A 22,004-nucleotide genomic window follows, 5' to 3' on the forward strand; every position below is an offset into this window, starting at 1 on the left:
GTTTAAAAATCTGCTAAAGAGTATCATATGTTTATGGCTATATCAATCTTTTGAAACAAGTATAACAACATGCATGAGAATAATAACACTGTGTATACTGTTGGGTTATCTTTGGAGAAAGAGTGAGGGAAATGGGTCAGAAAAAGCACAAAAGGAACATCAATTGTATCAACATACCTTTTAAAATGTCTTGAAAACATTCTAAAAAAATACAGCATAATGTTTAAGATTTGATAAAGCTGGGTGGTGAGTACACAGGTATCATTATTATAATATTATCATTTATTCTTGGTATCTTTCAAATATTTACAATTAACATTTTTAATAGCAGTGTTTTTAAGGAGAGACTGTGGGAGTTACTATAAACTGCTTGCTATGATCTGAATGTTTGTGTCCCCCCAAAATTAATATGTTGATATCCTAATCCCCAGAGCAATGGTCCTTGGAGGTGGGGTCTTTGGGAGGTTGTTAGGTCCTGAGTGTGGAGCCTTCATTAATGGGATTAGTGCCCTTGTAAAAGAGTCTCCAGAGAGCTCTCTTGTCCCTTCCACGGTGTGAGGATACAGTGATACTTCTGTGTATTTTTCTCCGTTAATCTGTCTTATGTCATTTTAATTCTTAGAGCAGCCAGGAGAACCTAGATGGGTAGAGGAAAATTTCTCCCTGCCTGGCAGGATAAAAAACCTGCCATTTACTCCCTCTGTGACTTTGCTCACTTTACCTAATCTCTGTGTCTCAGTTTTCTCATGTATAAAATGGGGCTAATAGTATCTACCTTATAGGTTTATGGTAAGATTTAAATTAGTGCATATCTGTGAAGAATTCAGAACAGTGCCCGGCACAAAGGAAATACTAGATAAGTGTTACGGACTGTTATTAAGTGTTTAGATGTTCGCCATCCCGTACCAGGCCCTGAGCTTCTTGGCAGTGGGGACTGTCTGATCTCTGAATCCACAACACCTAGAACAAAACAAGCTTGCACTAAATCTGAAGAAAAGCTTAATGTAAGTGAAGGAGAAGTGAAAATCGAGGACATGGGTTTCACTGTGAGGATGATGCGAGACGAGGGCGGCAGAGTTTTAGAGACGCCGAGAGGCCGAGGGCGAAGGGCCGAAGGCGCGCCTGCGCGGAACTGGCGCCCGGACGGCCGCGGGGCGCGGCTTCCCTTGGCGATCAGGTGGACTCGGGAGGCGGTGGAGGGGCAGGAGGAAGGGGCGCGGTCCCGGTCACGGGCGGGAGCGAGCGCGGAGCAGCGGCGTCCGGAGCGCACTCCCTCGCTGTTCGCTCTTCCGCACGCCCGTTCCCGGGGCCGCGCTCCAGGTAAGTTCAGCCTCCCCGCGCGTCGCCGGGAGCCTCGCCCGCCACCCCGGCTGCCTCGCGGCTCGGAGCCAGGGTCGCGCCTCGGCCGGTTCCCCCGCGAGCGCAGCGCGGCCCCGGGTCAGCGCTGGGCTGGCACCCACGCCGCGTACCGACCCGGCTGCGGGGTGCAGGGCCTCGACGGGCGTGGAGTCCACCGCCCCCGTTTCAGAATCGAGGAAGCTGAGGCCCCGGGCAGCAAAACTGCCTGCCCTGGGAGGGTCACCCAGTTCTGATCGGGGCGGGGCGCAAGCTGTCCCGGCGCCCTCGACCCTTGGCTTTTCGTCACAGCTAGCCGCGCAAGGATACAGTTGGCCTTCTTGGCTCCCCCGACCCTCGGGTCTTGGGAACAGAAAAAAAGCGGGGAGTCGGAACGGTTCTCCCGGTCCCTGGCGTCGTAAGAGGGCTGGCTCCACGCTCTGTTCTGAGGACTTGAAGCCCACCCGTCCTTGTGAGCACGTCCCTCCTCTTCACTTAGGCAATTTACTTTATTTCACTTAATTTTTTTAGGAGGTAAAAGAAAAGTGTATTTACATATTGGGCGTTGGGAGTCCGAGAAGTTTGCTTTTCCATGAAAAGACTCACCTTTTTCTTTGATTGCAAGAGTCTGATTCACTGGATATGAATCATTCCCCTGGCATTTGAGTCAGCAGGTAGGGGATCTGAGTACTTGTTTGCAAGTGACCATATATAGGAAATTGTGGTTTCTGCCGGGTCAAGGAGCTTCTGGGTCAAGGAGGTTTTGGGTCGCTGGAGGCCCCTCGGGCTGCTGATAAGAAGGTTGTAACACGGCCCGGCTAAATTATTTCCAAGGATTTGTGTTCTACATAGTCAGTCAGACTCTGTCCTCCGCCAGAGCTACATTTACAACTTTCTGTGAAAATTGTAACTCATAAAAACATTATTCTGTAAAGATACCGCCATTGGCTTTCATGAAGGCAGAAAACTTCAAACTGACGAGAAAGGGAATTCAAAGATGTAAAGAAAACCAGAAGCTTGTTCCCAGAGCCACGTGGTTCTGTAGAGACATCGGTTGAAATATAGGGACCGAGGAGGAAGTAAAGGAAATGATGTAAACGCTGTAATCTCTTTCAGAAAAGGATGTTTAAGGTTCTGTTGTTAGGTCATTTAGCCTCCACTGTGGAGTAATTTTTCACTTCTTAAAACTGAAATCAGGGGCTTCCCTGGTGGCGCAGTGGTTGAGAATCTGCCTGCCAATGCAGGGGACACGGGTTCGAGCCCTGGTCTGGGAAGATCCCACATGCCACGGAGCAACTAGGCCCGTGAGCCACAACTACTGAGCCTGCGCGTCTGGAGCCTGTGCTCCGCAACAAGAGAGGCCGCGATAGTGAGAAGCCCGCGCACCGCGATGAAGAGTGGCCCCCGCTTGCCGCAACTGGAGAAAGCCCTCGCACAGAAACGAAGACCCAACACACAGCCAAAAAAATAATAAATAAATAAATTTTTTAAAAAAACACTGAAATCAGTAGTAAATGTTTGTAATTTACAAATTATACTGAATCAACATATTGCGCATTAGCTTTGACAGTGTATGGGCGGGGCACTTGGGTAAGGCAGAGGCTTGGGGGTTAAATGTATCCCCTTGGACTGTGACTGCCTAGGTTCCGTAGAGGGACACTTACTCGCTGTGCGACTGGAACGTTACAGTACAGTCGGCCCTCCGTAGCCGCGGGTTTCAAAGTCGAGCCGCAGTTGGTGGAATCAGCGGATGCAGAACCCGCGGGTAAGGAGAGCCGACTGTACTGTGCCTTTGTATATAGGGACCTTGAGCATCTGAGGATTTGGGTAAACGCGGGGCAAGATGGGGGAGGGGGCCTGGAACCGTGGATGCTGAGAGATCGACTGTACCTCTCTGCGCCCCAACTTCTTCATTTGCAAAGTGGAGATGTTCTTAATGATACCCAGCTCCCCTGGATTATTGTGAGGCTGATATCATTCATTCATTCAATAAGCATTTTTTTTTAGTACTTTCTGTGCCTCAGTGAACAAACTTGACAAAAATCTCCAGCCTTTTGGAATTGACCTTATAATGCTTCTTAATTTTTTAAAATTTTTATTTATTTATTGGCCAAGCCGCGCAGCTTGTGGGATCTTAGTTCCCCAGCCAGGGATTGAACCCGCCAGTCAGTGAAAGTGCGGAGTCCTAACCACTGGACCGACAGGGAATTCCCTATTGTGTTTTTTTTATATGACCTGCAACATAGTAAGAACTCAAAACATTAGCTGATGTGATTACACATATTATTTCATTTAGTGCCAGCAACAGCCGTCCTCTCCCCTTTTTACAGATGAGGAAACTGAGGCTCAATGAAATTGTGTCTAGCTTTAAGAGGCAAAACCAGAACTAATGATACTTTGTATCTGCTGTATATTTAGAAGGATGTAGCCCTTAGCCCTTGTAACTAGAAAGCTGACTGCCCTCCCCTACAGAAAGCCTGAGAAAATCAAGTCCCTAGAAATATTTAAATTCCAGAGACTAATAGTGTCATTTCCTGTTGAACGTTGCTCTGGGGCTATCACTGAATTTTTAGAATATTTTGTTCCCAGTATGGATGGGAGCAACTTTATTTCTAAGCCAATCCTGGAGATTTGCCAGCATGTTTGAATAATGTCTACATATGAAAGCGTGTCTGGGTTCCCAACCAGGCATGCATCAAAGAATTGCCCTTTTTCACCTATGGGCCCTACCAAGGACTGGACCTTCCTCAAAGAGCAGGCATGTCTGTTTATAACAGGCTGTAGACTTGAAGCCTTGTAAAATGTAAATGGAGATTCACAAACACAAGGGATCAAACTGAAGCCAGCTGAAAACTGGGGGAGGGGGACAAGTTTTTGTTGTTCCCTATGATGGTAGTTAAAAGAAGTCAACAATCATTGTAGTTCTGGATGTTAAATGAGTCAAAAATTGGCTTCCAGGAAACATATTTGCAAACCTCTTACGTACAGAGATTTTTTTTCTCTCTTGTTTTGAGCCCTTCACAAGTCTAGCACAGTCCCTTGTAGATAGTTGGTGTTCGGTGATGTTTGTTTAGCAAATGCAGTACTTGATGTTAGAGAAACATCCTCTTCCTGAGGTGGTTTCTCTTTGAATGTTGACTTCTGTTTTCTGGATTAGAGATTAAGGGTTAGACTGAGACTATTGTGTTCTGAATCCCAGATTTATACTGTTCGTACTTTTTTTTTCCTTTTAATAGGTTAGTGTGATCTCAACTCAAGAGAAAGGTGCGATATCATGGCATCTATCTGGGTAAGTAAAAATCAAGCCTTCATAACACAGTAACTTATCTGAGTCAAATCAAAATATTAAGAAAAAATTTTATAAGTTGATAAAAGGTTTATGTGAAAAAATTAACATGCCCCAAAAGCTAGAGGATGTCTAAAAATAAGAAAATATTAAAATGTATTGTAAAGGTACATAGTTAAAATAATTTGTACTGACACCAAAGCAGGGAGGTCAATAATAGAGAATAAATTATGTGATTTGGGAATTTATTATAAGAAAAAGACATTTCATATCAGAGAGGAGAAGATGGCTTATTCAATAAATGATGTTAGAAAAACTTCTCGCTGTTTGAGGGAAAAAGTAAATCTGTATCCCTTCTCCCTTCTTACATGAAACTAAATTTCAGATGGATAAAATACCATAATGAAAAAGGCAAAATATGGGTGAATTTAAAAAATAGTCTTGGAGTGGGGAAAGCAGTTACAACTACGATACAAACCGAAAGCCTAAAAGAAAAATATTGATCTATTGAACTAAATACAAAGTTATAATTTATGATGGCAAACAATATATTAGTGGAGTTAGAAGACAACCCACAGGAAAAAGTATTTGCAGCACATTTGACAAGAGACTCATTTCATTAACAAAAATAACTTGACTACATCAATAAGAAAAATGAACTCGATGGAAAAATTTGTGAGGGACATGAATAGGATACGAAAAGAATTATAAATGTCCAACAAACATATGAAAAGGTGCTATACCTTACTGAGAAATAAAGAAATGTAAATAACACAATGAGAAATCATTTCTATCTAAGTATTGGTAAAGGTGAAAAAAAATGTAAGAAGACCAGTGTTGCAGAGGATGTGGGCAAGACGGGCACTCTCATACTCTGTTCATAGGAGAGTAAAGTTGGCACTCTTTGGGGATGGTGTTTTGGCCATATCTATCAGTGTTTAAATGCTCACCCTGTGTAACCCAGTAGTTCCACTTCTGGGTATTTATCATATAGATACACTTGCATAAGGTTGAAGAAATAAAGGCTGATGGGCATTCATTTGTACTAATGAAAATACACAGAATAAATGGCCATCCATGGGTTATGATATTTCTCAATTGTAACTTATAGCCATTTTTATGTAATCATTTTAAAAAATGAGAAAAAGTGAGTCCACTGTCTATGTATTGACAAAAGAAAATGTCCAGAGATACATTAATCAATAAAAAAAAAAAATCCAGTTACAGAATAGTACATACAGAGTGATTCTGTTTTAGAGAAAGAAAAAAGAAAAGAAAAAAATAGACACATAAGGACTGTATTACATGAAAACTTTCTGGAAAGGTGGAACTTTGAGCAGGGGTGCTTTCATTTTCAATGCATCACCTTCTGTGCTCTGATTCTTTTTTTTAAATTTTTTTTCTTTTTTTTTTTGGGCCGTTCATGCAGCATGTGGGATCTTAGTTCCCCAACCAGGGATTGAACCCGTACCCCCTGCATTGGAAGCACAGATTCTTAACCACTGGACCACCAGGGAAGTCCCTCTGATTTTTTTTAATGATGAAAATACATTATATTTTATAAGCGAGGGGCAGAGAGGCTTCAAGAATAACCCGTATGGAGACATGAGCAGGCCTTGTTATGCACGGTGTCGGTAGATGTGCTATTGTGAGGCTTTTCTTGGTCCCAGATTATTTTGTGTCACTGGCCAGTAGGCTGATCTCCCCCTTTCCAGGTCTGAAATTCCTGCTGCTATTATGGATATCTAGTAGAGTCAGATGAAAAAAAATTTCATCTCTCCAAAAAATTAGTCTCGCTCTAACCCTTGTCCATTAGTGAATCGACATGGAATTAGTTGTTCAGGCTCTCCAGCTGACACCTTCAAAGTTATGGCACATTTCTGAAGGGCTGGGAGAGACCCAGGTGAGTGTGAGAGAGGGTGTATTTGTTTCCTACTGCTTCCATAAGCAATCACCGCACATTTAGCAACTTAAAACAATACCCCTTTATTATCTCCACAAGTTCTATATGTTAGAGCCCAAAATGGGTCTCATAGCGCTAAGATCAAGGAGTTGGCAGGGCTACATTCCATTCTGAGACTTTGGGAAGAATCCACCTCTGAGCTTGTTTAGGTTGTCGGCAAAATTTAGTTCCTTGCAGTTGTGAGAATGAGTGCCTTGCTGGCTGTCAGTGGGGGCTATCCTTATCTCCTGGAGGCCATTGCCAGTCCTTGTGTGTGGCCCCCTACATCTCAGAACAGCAGCGGTGCATGGAATCCTTCTCACGCTTGCAGTCTCTCTAGCTTGCCCTTCTGGGACATCTCTCTTCTGCCGTCCTCTACTTCCTCCAGCTGGAGACAGTTCTCTGCTGTTAAGTGCTCACATTATTAGATTGGGCCCACCCGGGTAATCCAGGATAATTTCCCTATTTTAAGGCTTGGAACCTTCATTGCATCCTCAAAGTCCCTTTAGTCATGTAACATAACACATTCACAGGGTCCAAGGATTACCGTGTGGACATTTTATTTGGGAGCCATTATTCTGCCCACCACAAGGGGATGGTAGCATTGGGCATCGGGCAGCAGGAAAGAAGGGACGGGAATAGACGAGAAAAGGGAAGCTGTGCTGTGGGCAGGAGGGGAGATTGGGGGGGCTCGAGTGAAGAAAGAGGCCCTAGCCAGAGAGGGGCTCCTATTGCCTCGCTTTTTCTTTCCTATTTTCCTCCTGTCTCAAATTAAAGAACTAACATTTATGAGTGAGATATCTGAGAGCAAATATTAAAAACAACTCAGAGCTACTATGGAAAACAGTATGGTGCTTCCTCAACAAATTAAAAATAGAATTACCATATGATCCAGCAATCCCATTTCTGGATAAATATCCTAAGAATTGAAAGCAGGATCTTGAAGAGATATTTGTACACTTGTGTTCATAGCAGCATTATTCACAATAGCTAAAAGCTGGAAGCAACCCAAGTGTCCGTTGATGGATGAATAGATAAACAAAATGTGGGGTATGCATATTGTGGAATATTTAGCCTTTAAAAGGAAGGAAATTCTGACATATGTTGCAACATAGATGAACCCTGAGGGCATTATGCTAAGAGAAATAAGCCAGTAATAAGAAAACAAAATACTGTATGATTCCATTTATATGAGGTATCTGAAGTAGTCAAATTCATAGAAGCAGAAAACAGAATTGTAGTTGCCAGGGTCTGGGGGGAGGGGGAAAGGGGGATTTGTTGCTTAATGGATATAGAGTTCTAGTTCCATACAATGAAAAAGTCAAGTTCTGGAGATCTGTTTTACAACAATGTGAATATTCTCACCACTACTGAACTGTACACTTAAAAATGTTTAAAGTGGTAAATTTTATGTTACACTTTTTTTAAACCACAATTTAAAAAACTCTCAGATTTCTGTAAATACTCTTATCACTGTTTTATCTGTTCTCTTTTTCCCTCTTAACACAAAAGCACATACACACCCAAACACAAATGAGCAATCAGTCCATGCTTTTCTACAACACGGTTGATCGTTTGTGTTTACCAGTGTATGGTGAATTTATTAGAGTGATATGATCAAGAGGGAAGATTTCGGTTGCAATTTCAGTACATTACTGTTGGAGATGAAAGATTAGCTGGTTTCCTAAGTCTGTATATTCTATCTAGGAGTGTTGAAACCCTCCCATTGTTTCAGATGTTGCATTACTATTTCCTTTGTTAAAATTTTTGAATATGGTAGCCACACTTTTCGAAAGTTTGCATTACATAACTTTGCTTTTATGAAAGATCTGTGTTAGTACAGGCACACATTGGAGACATTGCAGTCTGGTTCCAGACCGCTGCAATAAAATGAGTATCGCAATAAAGTCGCATGAATTTTTTGGTTTCCCAGTGCATATAAAAGTTATGTTTTGGAAACCATGAAACTCCTAGAAGAAAACATTGGCAGAACACTCTTTGACATGAATTATAGCAGTATTTCTTGGATCTGTCTCCTAAAGCAAAGGAAGTAAAAACAAAAATAAATAAATGGGACCTAATTAGACTTAAAGTTTTTGCATAGCAAAGGAAACCATTGACAAAATGAAAAGGCGACCTACTGAATGCGAGGAAATATTTGCTAATGATATGACCGATAAGGAGTTAATATCCAAAATATATCAACAACTCATACAACTCAGCATCAAAAAAGCAAACAACCCAATTAAAATGTGGGCAGAAGATCTGAATAGACATTTTCCCAAAGAAGACAGGCAGATAGCCACCGGACACATGAAAAGATGCTCAACATCGTTAGTCATCAGTGAAATGCAAATTAAAACCACAATGAGATATCCTCACACCTGTCAGAACGGCTGTTATCAAAAAGAACACTCATAACAAATGTCAGTGAGGATGTGGAGAAAAGGGAACCCTCCTACACTGTTCGTGGGAATGTAAATTGGTGCAGTCACTATGGAGAACAGTATGGAGGTTTCTCAAAAAACTAAAAGTAGTTTAGTTTTGACCATATGACCCAGCAATTCCACTCCTGGATATATATCCAAAAAAACCCAAAAACACTAATTTGAAAAGATACATGCAGCCCAATGTTCATAGAAGCATTATTTACAATTGCCAAGATATGGAAACAACCTAAGCCATCAACAGAACAGATGAATGGATAAAGATGTGGGTTATATGTGTGTGTGTGTGTGTGCGGTATATATATAAATATATATACCGCACACACACATACATACAATGGAATACTACTCAGCCATAAAAAGAATGAAATTGTGCTATTTGTAGCAACATGGATGGACTTGGAGGGCATTATACTGTGTGAAATGTCAGACAGAGACAAATAATGTATGATATCACATATGTGGAATCCAAAAAATTCAACAAACTAGTAAATATAACAAAAGAGAAGGAGAGTCATAAGTATAGAGAGCAAACTAGTGGTTACCAGTGGGGGGGTACAATATAAGGGTAGGGCAGTAAAGAGGTACAAACTGTTAAGTATAAAATAAACTACAAGGATATATTGTACAACATGGGGAATATAGCTGATAAAAAAGTTATGTTAATACTATACTGTAGTCTGTTGTGTAGAATAGCATTGTCTAAAGAAACAATGTACATACTTTAATTTAAAAATGCTTTATTGATAAAAAATGCTAACCATTATCTGAGCCTTCAGGGAGTCATAATCTTTTTTGCAGTAGTAACATCAAAGATCACTGCACACAGATCACCATAACAAATATAATAATAATGAAAAAGTTTGAAATATTGCTGGAATTACCAAAATACGACACAGAGACACGAAATGAGCAAATGCTGTTGGAAGAATGGCGCTGATATACTTGCTTGATGTGGGGTTGTCACAAACCTTCAGTTTGTAAAAACACAATATCTGCAAAGCAAAATGAAGTGCAATAAAGACATGATATGCCTGTACCTGTTTTTGGTAACTGAAAGAAATCCAAAGAGGATTTTTGCTTTTATGCCATCAATGTATTAATGTAGGTCTTTCTTAAAACTGAAGTGGCATAAAATGAACTTTTGAAAATCTGGGGATACCCTTGGCTTTACACCATTTCAGCTTATGGAAGGTTTCATAGAGATGCTCTGCATTAAGATAACGGGGGAAACCTGTGTATCTCTGTTCAGGCTTGGCTTCTACTACTTCACCCCTGATGAGAGGGCCTGGTATCTTATCAGTTTGTACTCTTTGAACTCAAGGTCTTTGTCAAATGTTGCCTTTACATCTATAGCAAGCACTCAGGCAACACACAAATGAGAATGTCTTGGAACATTTTTATTAAGATACTATAGCAGTATTTTTCCTATGTGTGCCTTCTACAAGGCTGGCTTTCTCATAGGAATACTCTGAGCTCTTTGCTCCTTGGTCAATTCCTAACTTACTTTTACAGAATAATAATGAATGCAATAACTATTTGAACCCTCAAATTAATATTTTTATTATGCTACTAAAATTTTTCAACATTAGCTCATAATCACTATCATCATCATGAACTGTTGTAACATCCGAACTAACTATACACTCTCCCTTCCCCATTCCAAATGCTAATTTGCAAAATGAGGAAGGGGAACATAGAAAGACTCTGGAACCAAGGGATAAAAGAAACTTTATGAAAATATAACTTCCTGTAAATATGAAGGAGTTCATCCAAAGGGTAGCTAAACAATGAAAGCAGTGTGTACCTAGTGCAATGGGCTCTACCGGGGCAGAAAGAAGACCATCCAGCCACAACCCCAGTTCTACTTTTCATGACTCTCTAATTGATTAAAAGGCAAACTCTTGAATATGACCTTGAGCAAATTACTTAGTCTCTTGCTCTGTCTGTTTCCTCATCTGTAAAATAAGTGTAATAACAGTACCTACATCATCTAGGCTTTGAAAGCGTTAAATCAGTTCATGGGAAATGCATGAACAGTACCTGGCATGTAGTGAGCACTCAGTAGATGTTGTAATCATTATCATTTTGGTATATTGGCTTTTTTCTAAAAACATATTCCTTGATAATTAATATCCCTGCAACTGTTTTAGTGAAGAAGCTTCTGCCTGTTTCCTGGGCCTGGTTTTAGTACAAATCAACAGCATCCTCTCCCTTTGGAATGATTCTCTCAGAGCATCTGAAACCAATGGATTTTCCCCAAATAGATATTTTCTGACCACGCCTGTTTTTAGTATTTTCTTGCATTTATATATATACATATAATATAAAAAATATATATATAATATGACTGTTTTTTAGAGGAGTTTTAGGTTCACAGCAAAATTAAGAGGAGGGTGCAGAGGTTCCCCGTGTGCCCTCTGTCTCCCACACGTGCATGGCCTCCCCCATTGTCAACATCCCCCACCAGAGGGGTTCATTTGTTGCAATTGATGAACCTACATTGGCACATCTTTATCACCCAAAGTCTGTAGTTTACGTTACAGTTCACTCTTGGTGTTGTACATTCTATGGGTTTGGATGCTTATGTATATTTAAAGGCATTCTATGGGTTTGGATGCTTATATATATTTAAGGATAACGCTCTGTTCTCACTCCCAGTGGGTGGACCGCAGTACAATTCTGACACTCCCTAGGACTAGCATCAGACTTCACAGGTTTAAGGGCTCAAGCCTCACTTCAGACACCAGCGGCAAGCCTCAGAGCCACCTGCTGTTCTGACCCAGGGGCTATAAATTAGGAGGTTTCCATGACCCTGATCAGTAAGTCTCTAGAACACTTCATAGAATTCACTGAAAGTGCTATACTTACAATTACAGTTTTATTATAAAACCTACACATAGAGCAAACTCTGGAAAGGCCCTGGATGCAGAGCTTCCAAGCCCTCTCCCCGTGGGGTCAGGGCACCTCACCTTTCCTGCATATCAGTGTGCTCACCGGCCAGGGAGCTTCTCTGAGCCTCGGCATCCAGAGCTTTTACTGCAGTTTCATTGCGTAGCCGTGACTGATTAAGTCACTGGCCACGATTGAACTCGGTCTCCAGTCCCCTTTTGTTCCCAAAGTGCCAACCCTCTAATCACATGGCTGGGTCTTTTTAGTAACCAGCCTGATGCTACAGCTATCTCATGGCCCACCATGACTCACCTTATTAGCACAGTAAAGACACTCCTATCTCTCAGTAAATTCCAGTGGTTTTTGAAGCTCTGTGGCTGGAACCCAGGACAAAGATCAGATATATCTTTATTATACCGTACATATATAACTCACATCAAGGCGGCATAGAGTTTTAAAAACGTCATATTCCTGTATTTTTTACTAAAAGGCTATCAACACTAAGGTACTGGTTATCTTAGGCTGATCGGAAGCTCTGATTGGAAGTTACATCTTTAATCACAAGTAAGACTGGGGGAAATGAGTTAATGTTTTGTAATAGATACAGATTGGCAGGCAGGGTCACTCAAAACATGGGGTCCATGAAGAAATACAAAAAGGGATGCTTGATAGTGGAAAGGTTGGGGAACGTTTATCTAAGGTGGAAACTTGCTAATAGGAGAAGCTACCCCATCATAATACGTCCTTGGTGAGAATTAGAGAGCACAGCTTCCCTTCCCCACCCCATCCTTCCTCTCTTTCCTGGGAACAAGATTGGTGTAGTTTGACACATGAAGATACAATGTTCCCATTTCTGCAGTGTAACCCAGAGGAAGGACACCAGTGGTAGGGCTCCCAGGAAAGGTGCGGTGTGCTAATGTGGAGGGAATTTTGGGAAGGCAGTGCCTTTCAAATTCTGCCCCATGGATGACATCAGCCCCGTGCATTTGGATGTTTTTGGTACTGGGTGCAAAGTATTCATAAGAGCCCCATCCACTTTCATATTTCTTGCTTTGGTGGGACATCCAACTAGACCTTTCTTTCCTGGTTTGTTTGCTCTTCCCGACCATGCAAATTTAAACCACGTATGGAGAAGACACCTGTGTTACATGCATGTGGATGTGCTGAATTTCTTCTGTGGTCTCCCTCCTGCCTACTGCATCTCAGGGCTGGATGATCTGGCTTATAACTATTTTCATGGAAATGGACTTTTCACATCCCAAGCAGTATAGGCATCATGCCTGATTAGGTACTTTCGACATGATTGTAATTTCCTATTTGGTGTGTGTTTCAAACCACGGTTCCTGAAGCTTCTTTAGGTAAATACTGGCACTCAGAGAGTTTCACAAATGGTCCTCTGCAGGAAGTTAATGAAAAACAGGCTAGACCTGGATTTCAAATCAAAACATTTAGAGCTTTGTTTTAGGACAAACCCTGGAAAGAAATACCAGGGTTACAATCTGAGTGAATACAATCTGAGTGAAAAGAGAGAGGCTTCCTGGGAATGAACGGAATGAACATTAAAGGGCTGCTCTTTGCCACTCCCTGACTCAAGCTTAACCACCAAGGAGGGAGGGTCCCTCTTTTATATTTAATTGTAATAAAAAGTGTAATTTGACAATCTAACTTGTTGCTGTTGAAAACGTTATAGATTGAGAGCAAGGAATGTGAAGGGGAGAAGGTATCGTTTGACTCTCTTGAAAGTCTATTTTTTTTTTTTTTGGTGGATGCAAAGCAGTTAGAAAACATAAGTATTTTAGAGTACTGAGTAATAAGATTAATACAGAGGTCTCACATGAATTAAGAGAGTAAGTCAAAAGGGTAGAAAATTCTCAAGTCTGCCCCTTCCTCCATTCTCAGATCTTTGCTCCTTTCTTCTTCAACTATTTGTGTTTGATTAAATACCTCGCCTAGGTTCTGGAGGCATGTTTAAATAAGAGTAGTGACAGCCTCATGTGAACAGGATTTACAAAAGGTGAAGAGTGCGTTTGTCAGATTTTTGAGATATGGCATGGAGCTCTGAAAAGTCTGGTAATGGCGTTTGAGAATTATCAAAGAAAACAAGACCCAGAACAAGAAAGCATTTTGTACTCATTTATTCATGCAACAAATATTTACTAAGCACCTACTATGTACCAGATACTCTTTTAGGCTCAGAGGACACAGCAGGGAAAGAGAAATAAAAAAGCGTGGCGCTTACATGCCTCTGAGTTTATTAGGGAAGAGAGCTAATAAACAAAGCAATAAATGTATAGTATATTAAGTCAGTTTTAAGTACTCTGGAGAAGAGCAGAGGTGGAGAATGAGAGTGATAGGGTGCATTATTTTCTGCTCAGATATGTGAGCAGAAGTCAACATGGAGTGAGGGAGTGAGCTGGGAGGATGTTTGGGGGAAGACCATCCAGGCAGAGGGAACAGCAGGTATAAAGCTCTGAGGCAGAAGAGCAATAAGAAAACCCCAGTGAAGTGATAGGAGGGGGACAAGGAGATTTGGGGGAGCATTACAGTTCTCTTCTTTTGTTACTTCAGGGTCCTCCAAGGGCCACAAAGAATCCCTATAGTCCTGACAGCCTTTGCATGAACTGCAGAAGGAGTTCCCACTGTCTAGGTTTACTTTGCATGAGGAAATATTTCTAAATCTGTAGCAACTTGTTGTTAGGATTAACAACAAACATACGAAATCCATGAAACAGTGCATTTTAACATCATATCACGTGAGCATTAATGACTTTGGTCATCGATGCAAGAAATCTTCTTCCCAGGATGTTACAAACAGTAAATGTTCCTGATCTTAAGTCCCTCTCAGGTGGATCCCTCTTCCCATAGAAGTGAAGTGGGAGGAGAGTGAGTGTCACCACTGTACTCCCCAAATCCTGCCAAGCCAGCCACCATTCTCCAGCCAAGAAGATGTGATGAAGCCAGATTTCTCACTTCAGTGAGCCAAGTTCCCTGTATCTTCCACAGTTAGAGTGAAGGTCCCTTAAATGCAGGTGTCTCCCCCGTAAGATGAAGTTAGATATGCACAGAGCTGAGGATGTGGCCAGAATAGTCTTCAACTCTCTGTGGCCCTTGGCCGAGAGGAGAATTTGGTCATGAAGTCTTAGCTAAGTTAAGCTCCTAAGTTTGATTGTGGTACAAAAAAATAATTCTCAGACACTGGTGCTATATGACTCAAAAGAAGATGAATACAGCTTATTTATAATCTGCCGGAAACAAATAATGAAAATGATTCTGAGAAAGAAGTTTGTGTTGATGAAGTCTTTCCAGGGGCCCAATGTTTCAAGCTCAATCCAGATAGTTGGCTTTGCTGCCTTTGACAGAGAAATGCTGAGTGCTTGGAGAGACAGGAAGGAAGATACAATAGAATCACTGGAAACATCCCAGGTGCACCAGGCATCCATCTGGGCTTGTGGAACCAGATTGAAAGACTTAGCATAGCTTGTGGTGCCGAAAGAGGTCATTTATGTAGTCCGGACATCTTCCAAATCTCGCAAGATACAATGATCACTTTGATTTCTAGACTATCAATATTTGAAGGAAGCAACCTCATCAGACAGCCAATTGTGTAGTGTAGACCTCCGAGAAAGCCCACACCTTGGGATATCGTTGTCTTGCTTCCATCTACTTCCAGCAGACTCACTCACGGTTGTTTATTAAGCCCCTAGCTGGAGGAGCACTGGGCTAGGAGCTGGGTATGCTGTGAGTAAAACAAAAGGTCTCTGCCCTCTGGAACTTTAATTTAGAGGAGGAGGAGACACAGATATAAACAGAGATATTGAGGAATGCTGAGTGCCCTAAGGGGGAAAGGGTGCTGAGACAGAATAACAGGAGAGGACCCTGTTAAATCAGGATCAAGTGGCCCCGGGCAGACCTGTCAGAGAAGATGGCCCTTAATCAGAAGACTGAAGGTAGGAAAACATTCCATATAGAGGGAACAGCACGAACAAAGGCATGAAGATGAGAAAGAGATCACAGTAGATCAGCTGGAGTTTTGGAGAGCTGAAGTGGGGTGGGCAAAGGGGAGAGCTGGCTCCAGGTGAGAGTGACAAGGAAGGTTGGGCCAGATGTTGCAGGGCTGCGTGGACAGGGCAAGGAGTTTGGACTTTATTGAATATCCAGTGGGAGGTCAGAGAAGGGTGTCCAGTAGGAGAATGCCGTGACCTGACTTAAATCTTTCACAGGTCCCTGGGCTGCTAGAAAATGTGGGAAATGGCTAGAGGTAGGCATAGAAGGAAGCAGGAAGGGAGACTAGGGCAGATGTCCATGTCCAGGGGAGCAATGATGGTGACTTGGATGACAGGAGTGCCAAAGAAGGTGGGGAGAAGTGCACAGGAGATTCTCTTTTTTGAGATAGTCTCATCAGGTCTTGCAGATGATTGCATTTGGATGGAAAGAGAAGGAATTGAAGGAGACCCCCAGGTTTCTGGTGGTTGGTGGTGCCATTTAAAGGGATTGAAGAAGAAGAGCAAACTGGGCACGAGCACAGAGACTGGAGCCAGATTGCCTGGGTTCAAATCCTGGCTGTGCCACAGGTAAGTTATGTGACTATCAGCAAGTCTTTTAACTCTCAGTGCCTCAGTCTCCTCCCCTGTAAGATGGGATCATAATAGGATGGGTTCTGAGGGTTAAATGAGCAAATATGTATAAAGCACAAGTAAGTACCATGTAACTGATACATGGTAGAAGAAATCATTTTGAAAGGAAATAATGAGTTGATACATGAGATATAACCAGTGTTCAAAATAGAAGTCTGGGCTGGGAATACAGCTGTGGGAGTTGTCTGCATATAGAAGGGGAAGTGGCAGAAATAACCCACAGCATGAGTAGAGGGAAAGAAAAGAGAAAGAGACTTTCCATTTTAGAACCTACTTTGTAGATGTCAGCCAAAGGGGAGGAGCCAACAAAGGAGAGGCCCAGGAGGCAAAAGAAGGCAGGGGTCTGGCTGGGTTAACCCTGAGCGACACATGCTTCTAAGGAATCTGGGTTTCTCTTTATTATAATCTGTGTTTTATGGACACACAACATAAATGGCTTGTTTGTCCCCATCTTCCCTAATTTCTGAATCACGTTCATCTTTCTACTCCAGCTCAACACCCTCCTCTGTTATCACATTCCAGTGCTCTGGCTCTGGGAGTCCCCTGATGAAATCAGAGCAAGAAGAGTTGGCAAGTATGGGTATTTTCTCCTTTGAGTGAGCACAGGAAGAAATGCAGACATCTCCCTTGAACCTCTTGGATGCATGCAGACAAAGCCATAATGGCATTCTTGCTCCTGTCAGGCATCCCTGAGGCTGCCAATCCCTGCTTTCCCCACGCCCTGCTTCTCTTTACTGGCCCCAGGTGGAGAGCGAGCCTGCAGTGGTGATGGGAGCCTTCTGTCTGCAGTGAAGAGCGAGCCTGCAGTGGTGATGGGAGCCTTCTGTCTGCAGTGATCACTGCCAGCCTGAGGGAAAAGAAAACGACGCTACTCTTTGCCCTGCAGGACCTGAGTGGTTACCAAACCTTTTCTCTGGCTTCTTCCCTGCTGTATGGTTTCCTGGGGCTGCTGTAACAAAGTACCACAAACTGGGTGGTTTAAAACAAGAGAAATTTATTGTCTCACTGTTCTGGATGCTAGAAACCTGAAATCAAGGTGTTGGCAGGCCATGTTCCCTCTGAAACCTGTAGGGGATCCTTGCTCACCCCTTCCAGCTTCTGATTCTCTGGCAGTCTTTGGTGCTTCTTTGCTTGGGGCTGCACAACTCCAATCTTTGCTTTCACCTTCCCTTCACAATTTCCGTGTACGTCGCTGTCTTCACATGGCGGTCTTCTAAGGACACCAATCATATTGGATTAGGGACCCATCCTTAGTTAAGACCTCATCTTAACTAATTACATTTGCCAAAACCTTATATCCAAATAGGTCATATTCTGAAGTACTATGGGTTAGGACTTCAACATTTCTTGAGGGGGAGGGGTGGGCATAATTCAACCCATGCCACCTGCCTCACTTGACCGTATTTCATTTCAGGGCCTTTTATAGTAGACTTTCTTTGGTTTTGAAAACCACTTTTTCCTGGAAAATTGAATGAGAAGTTTTATATTTTCCAAGTTTTGATCCTTTTATTTATTTATTTATTTTAGTCTACTCCAGTTTTCCTTTTATCCTAAATCCTCATGACCCAGCAGACTGTTTTGACACTGAGCAGAGAGTGATCATTTCTCCCTGGCTCTTCAAGAGTTCCTGAGTCCTGAAGGTTTATATGAGGCTCTGATTTGAAAGCTTAATTTTGGGACATGGCCTTTCCAGGGCTTTAGGAAGTGATGCGGGATTTGGCTTTGCCTCACCTTCAAAACGTACCTGCAGCAGCTGCTATTCTTGCTCTGGAGTGTTTGGCTTTAAATATGTTCCTTGTCAGCAGGATTGGCACCCTGTGTTTTTCTCTTTCCTCCATTCTTCTGAATATAAATGTTTGACTTCTTGCAAACGCAGTGTCCTTTCATGAAGGAATAGATATGACTGACTTTCCCGAGTCAAGGACAGACTGGCGTCTCTCACAGGTAGTGGCAGACAGCTCCCCAGGCCTGGCTTGGCCACACCAGTGGCTTCAAGGTGTCATGGGCTATGACTGACATCTGAAGGATAGTTTTAGAGGGTCAGGGAAAATTAAATAGGCACGAAGAAGAAAGATGCATCCTAGCCTAGTCATTAGGAGCAAAGACAGAAAAATTGCCGCCTGTGAGAACTTGGGCGACAGCTTAGTCGTCATCTGCAAATAGGATTTATTATATCTGCTTTGTCAGTTTACTGTGAGGACTGAATGAGCTAATACAGGAAATGTGCTTAGCAAATAGTGAGTAGCAGCAATTGTTATTAATATAAAGAGCTCCTGTTGTTTCCCCCCTTTATTTGGACATTCCTTGTGGTAAATTTATTTTCCAACTGGTTTCAGGATCATGTTCCCTTTGGGGGCATCTGAAGGTCAAGTTTGAGAAAAGAAAAGCAACTAAATGTGTTTAAGGGATGTGGATGGAAATCTGATCAGACATGATTAAAAATAAAAAGACTTTGCCAAGTACTCATGTGATGTCCTGCACTAGCGCTGACACTTTGTTAGGGTAGTAGGGTTCACAGAAATAAACTAAGTATTGATTAGTCATTTAAATGTCAAAGAATTAAGCCTGCAGTGGAGCAGGCGATGCAAGCAGTTTGGTTTGGCTGTAAAAATGCCAACATTCCTGCAACAATGAGCTCATTATCAAATTCTTATTCCACGCCCACAAAAGAATCTATGGCTCGTTTGCTCGATTTTGTTTTGGTTTTCTGGGCAGCTAAGAACGAAATAGGGCAGTGATTCTCAAACACATTAGCGCATTAGAATCCTCTGGAGGGCTTGTGAAAACCCGGATCCTGAATCTTAGCCCCAGAGTTGTTGATTCAGTAAGACTGTGGTGGGGCCTGAGAATCTGCTTTCTAGTAAGTTCCCCGGCAATGCTGGTGCTGCTGATTCGGGAACCACACTTTGAGAACCACTCATATGGAATTTCCTGAGGCCTTATGATGTGGTGGAGACCTCAAGGCATTTTAGTTACAAGGCAGTGGGTTCAAATTCTGGGGCTGTACTTAGTAGCAGAGTTATGTCAAGCAAATAATCTCTCTGAGATGCAATTTATTCCATTTTTAAATGGAAATAATAAAATCCCCCTCTTTAAGGTCATAGTAAGAGTTGAATAAGATGTCTGTGAAGCACCTTGTTCACTGCTTGACATGTATTACTTTAAAAGATTCCATTAATTTCTTTCACTGTAAGATTTTTTTTCATAAGTCATATATTTATTTCTGAATGTTTTGGGCAATGAAGTCTATCAAATGAATATACTGCTCATTTAAATGACCGAAGCACTTTGAAAGATTTCACTAAGATTCCATTTCAGAAGTCCCGTGCCATTTTTCACACAGGTGTGTGTGTATATGTGTGTGTGTGTATGTGTGTAGGTTTTTCCTTTTAATCAAACAAGTAGTTCCTCCCCATTAAATTCTTACTGGGTAGCAAGTTGCATAATGGATTGGGAATTTCATCCTTCTCTAGTTTTGTGCATTGGAATTTCAGCATATTTTGATGTATAGGTAGCAGAGGGCAGTGAAAAGGTCACAGCTAGAATGGAAACCCTGAGTTTTCATAATTCATGGATGATTAGAGTCTGACTACAGTTTTGTCTTTTGTATTCAAAAGCAGACGTGACTATCTGCACGGCACAGAAGCACCAGGGGAGCTTCTAAAACATGTGCAGTCTAACACCTCATTTCTAAAGACCATGATTCCATATGTCTAGGGCAGGGCCTGGTCACATGCATTTTAATCAACGAAAAATCAATCAACCGATCTAAGAAAGAAATGGAAAATTTTATTCGAACCCAATTGAGGATTATGACCCAGGAACAGCCTCTCAGAAAGCTCTGAGAACTGTTCCACCCTCTAGAAGTCAAAGCACAGTTGTATAAGTTTTTTGAGACAGAGGGCTGTCCATTAAATGATGTATTATTGACAGTTCACACAATCCAGATCTGCAAGTACAAAGTGGTGGGTCATGATCAAGAAGGAATGTTATCTTTTAAGGAGTTGTCTTGTTGGTGCTGGGAGAATGTTGTCTTTATGGCTGAGCAGGTATTCCTGCCAACGGGGGAGGTTTGGTTGATGCATAATGCAGATACACAGTGCACAGTAGAAGGGAGAGAGGAGGCCAAAGGGCGGAAAAAAATGTTTAAATTTTTCTTGTCTTGCCATAAAATATGAATTTTATTTCACAAAAGAATCAGCCCAGGTGGTACCAAGACTACGTTTTAAGACAGACTAGGAATGGGCTGCAATGTTCAGAACTGCTTTTAAATTCTGCTGCTTAACTAGCTATGTGGACTTGAGCAAATTCTCCAATCTCCTTAAATCTTGGTGTCTTATACGTGACATGGGTCATTCTTACTCATTCATCGGTGCTGTTGTGCAGGTTATAGTTAATGTATAAAAGGTGCCACAGTGCTGGGCACGAAGCACTCAAATGCTCCAATATTGTGATGGTTCTTCTAAAATGCCAGACAGGGAAGGTGGACAGATAAGGTAAACATGAAAGTTCATAAATGAATAGAACTGAAATGAAGCCAGTTGGCTGTGTGAATCCATAAAATATTTATTAAGCCTTGAAGAAAGAGAATTCTCCAAAGACTATGTTGAAGTGACTGATTTCTTACAGGTGGTTTAGATCAGGCACATTCACAATTAGTTTCTAACTTGTTATAATTACTTTTTTAGAATCAAAACTTTATTTTAGGTACTTTAAGATGAAACAATGTTGGATTGTATTGAAATAAATTCTTCAATCCAATCTATTGAATCAACAGACTATCATTTTTTACTGTGCCAGAACATTAATTTTCCATTCACTTTAATGTGACAAGATAATGTCCTTTCATGAAAATATTAAACACTTCAGGAGAGCCTAAATGAAGCCATATTAACACAAGACAACAGAGCCAATATTACTCAGTAATAGGATAGGAACATCAGTTTAGAAAGAAAACATTGTTACTGTAGAGACAGACTTTTATTCAGAGTTAGGAAGTACCATATAAGTACATGTTTACTTGGATTTTTCTCAATTTCTCTTAAGCAGTTTTAAGATATTTTATTCCTTCTGTAGGATGGTCTTTCTCAGCTTACTGACAAGTTTCTAGTTTATGTGCTTAAAATTAGTATCATGGCATTTTTTACTTCCATGCTATTCCTGAAGACCTATGTCAGTGGAGCTTTCAGAAGGGAATTTATCTGCCACAATTGTACATCCATTAAACAAAGCTTAAGAACAGACAGTCCTAATGGGGTTTTCATTTATGGATCCTTTGGTGTAGGTTTTCCCAAGGACAATGGTCAACATTAATTAAAACATCTTGAAGTCTATAAACCGCAGTTACTTCTAGGTGAGATACAGTGAAGAGCTTTGAAGTATCACTTGAAAAAAGAGGATGTAGGAAATTTCCACTTTCTCACTGCTTTCATGCAGATACCACTTTAAAGCAAGTGTTCTTCAGAATC

At 41.6% G+C, this 22,004-nt stretch overlaps 1 protein-coding gene across 2 annotated transcripts in view; it reads left to right on the forward strand.

Moving 5' to 3' along the window:
- The first annotated feature begins 1,198 nt into the window (after positions 1-1,198).
- ANXA3 (annexin A3) overlaps positions 1,199-22,004 on the forward strand; it is a 60,625-nt gene continuing 39,819 nt past the window's right edge. Inside the window, exons 1-2 of one of the 2 annotated variants that reach the window (XM_061192403.1) lie at positions 1,199-1,320; positions 4,572-4,624. In XM_061192403.1, coding sequence (XP_061048386.1) covers positions 4,610-4,624 — 15 coding nt within the window. In that variant the 5' untranslated portion in view covers positions 1,199-1,320; positions 4,572-4,609. The remainder of the gene's footprint in view (positions 1,321-4,571; positions 4,625-22,004) is intronic. The other variant, XM_061192402.1, reaches the window with a different exon arrangement.

This window comes from Eubalaena glacialis, chromosome 5, assembly GCF_028564815.1.
Source record: "Eubalaena glacialis isolate mEubGla1 chromosome 5, mEubGla1.1.hap2.+ XY, whole genome shotgun sequence".
Lineage (NCBI taxonomy): Eukaryota > Metazoa > Chordata > Mammalia > Artiodactyla > Balaenidae > Eubalaena > Eubalaena glacialis.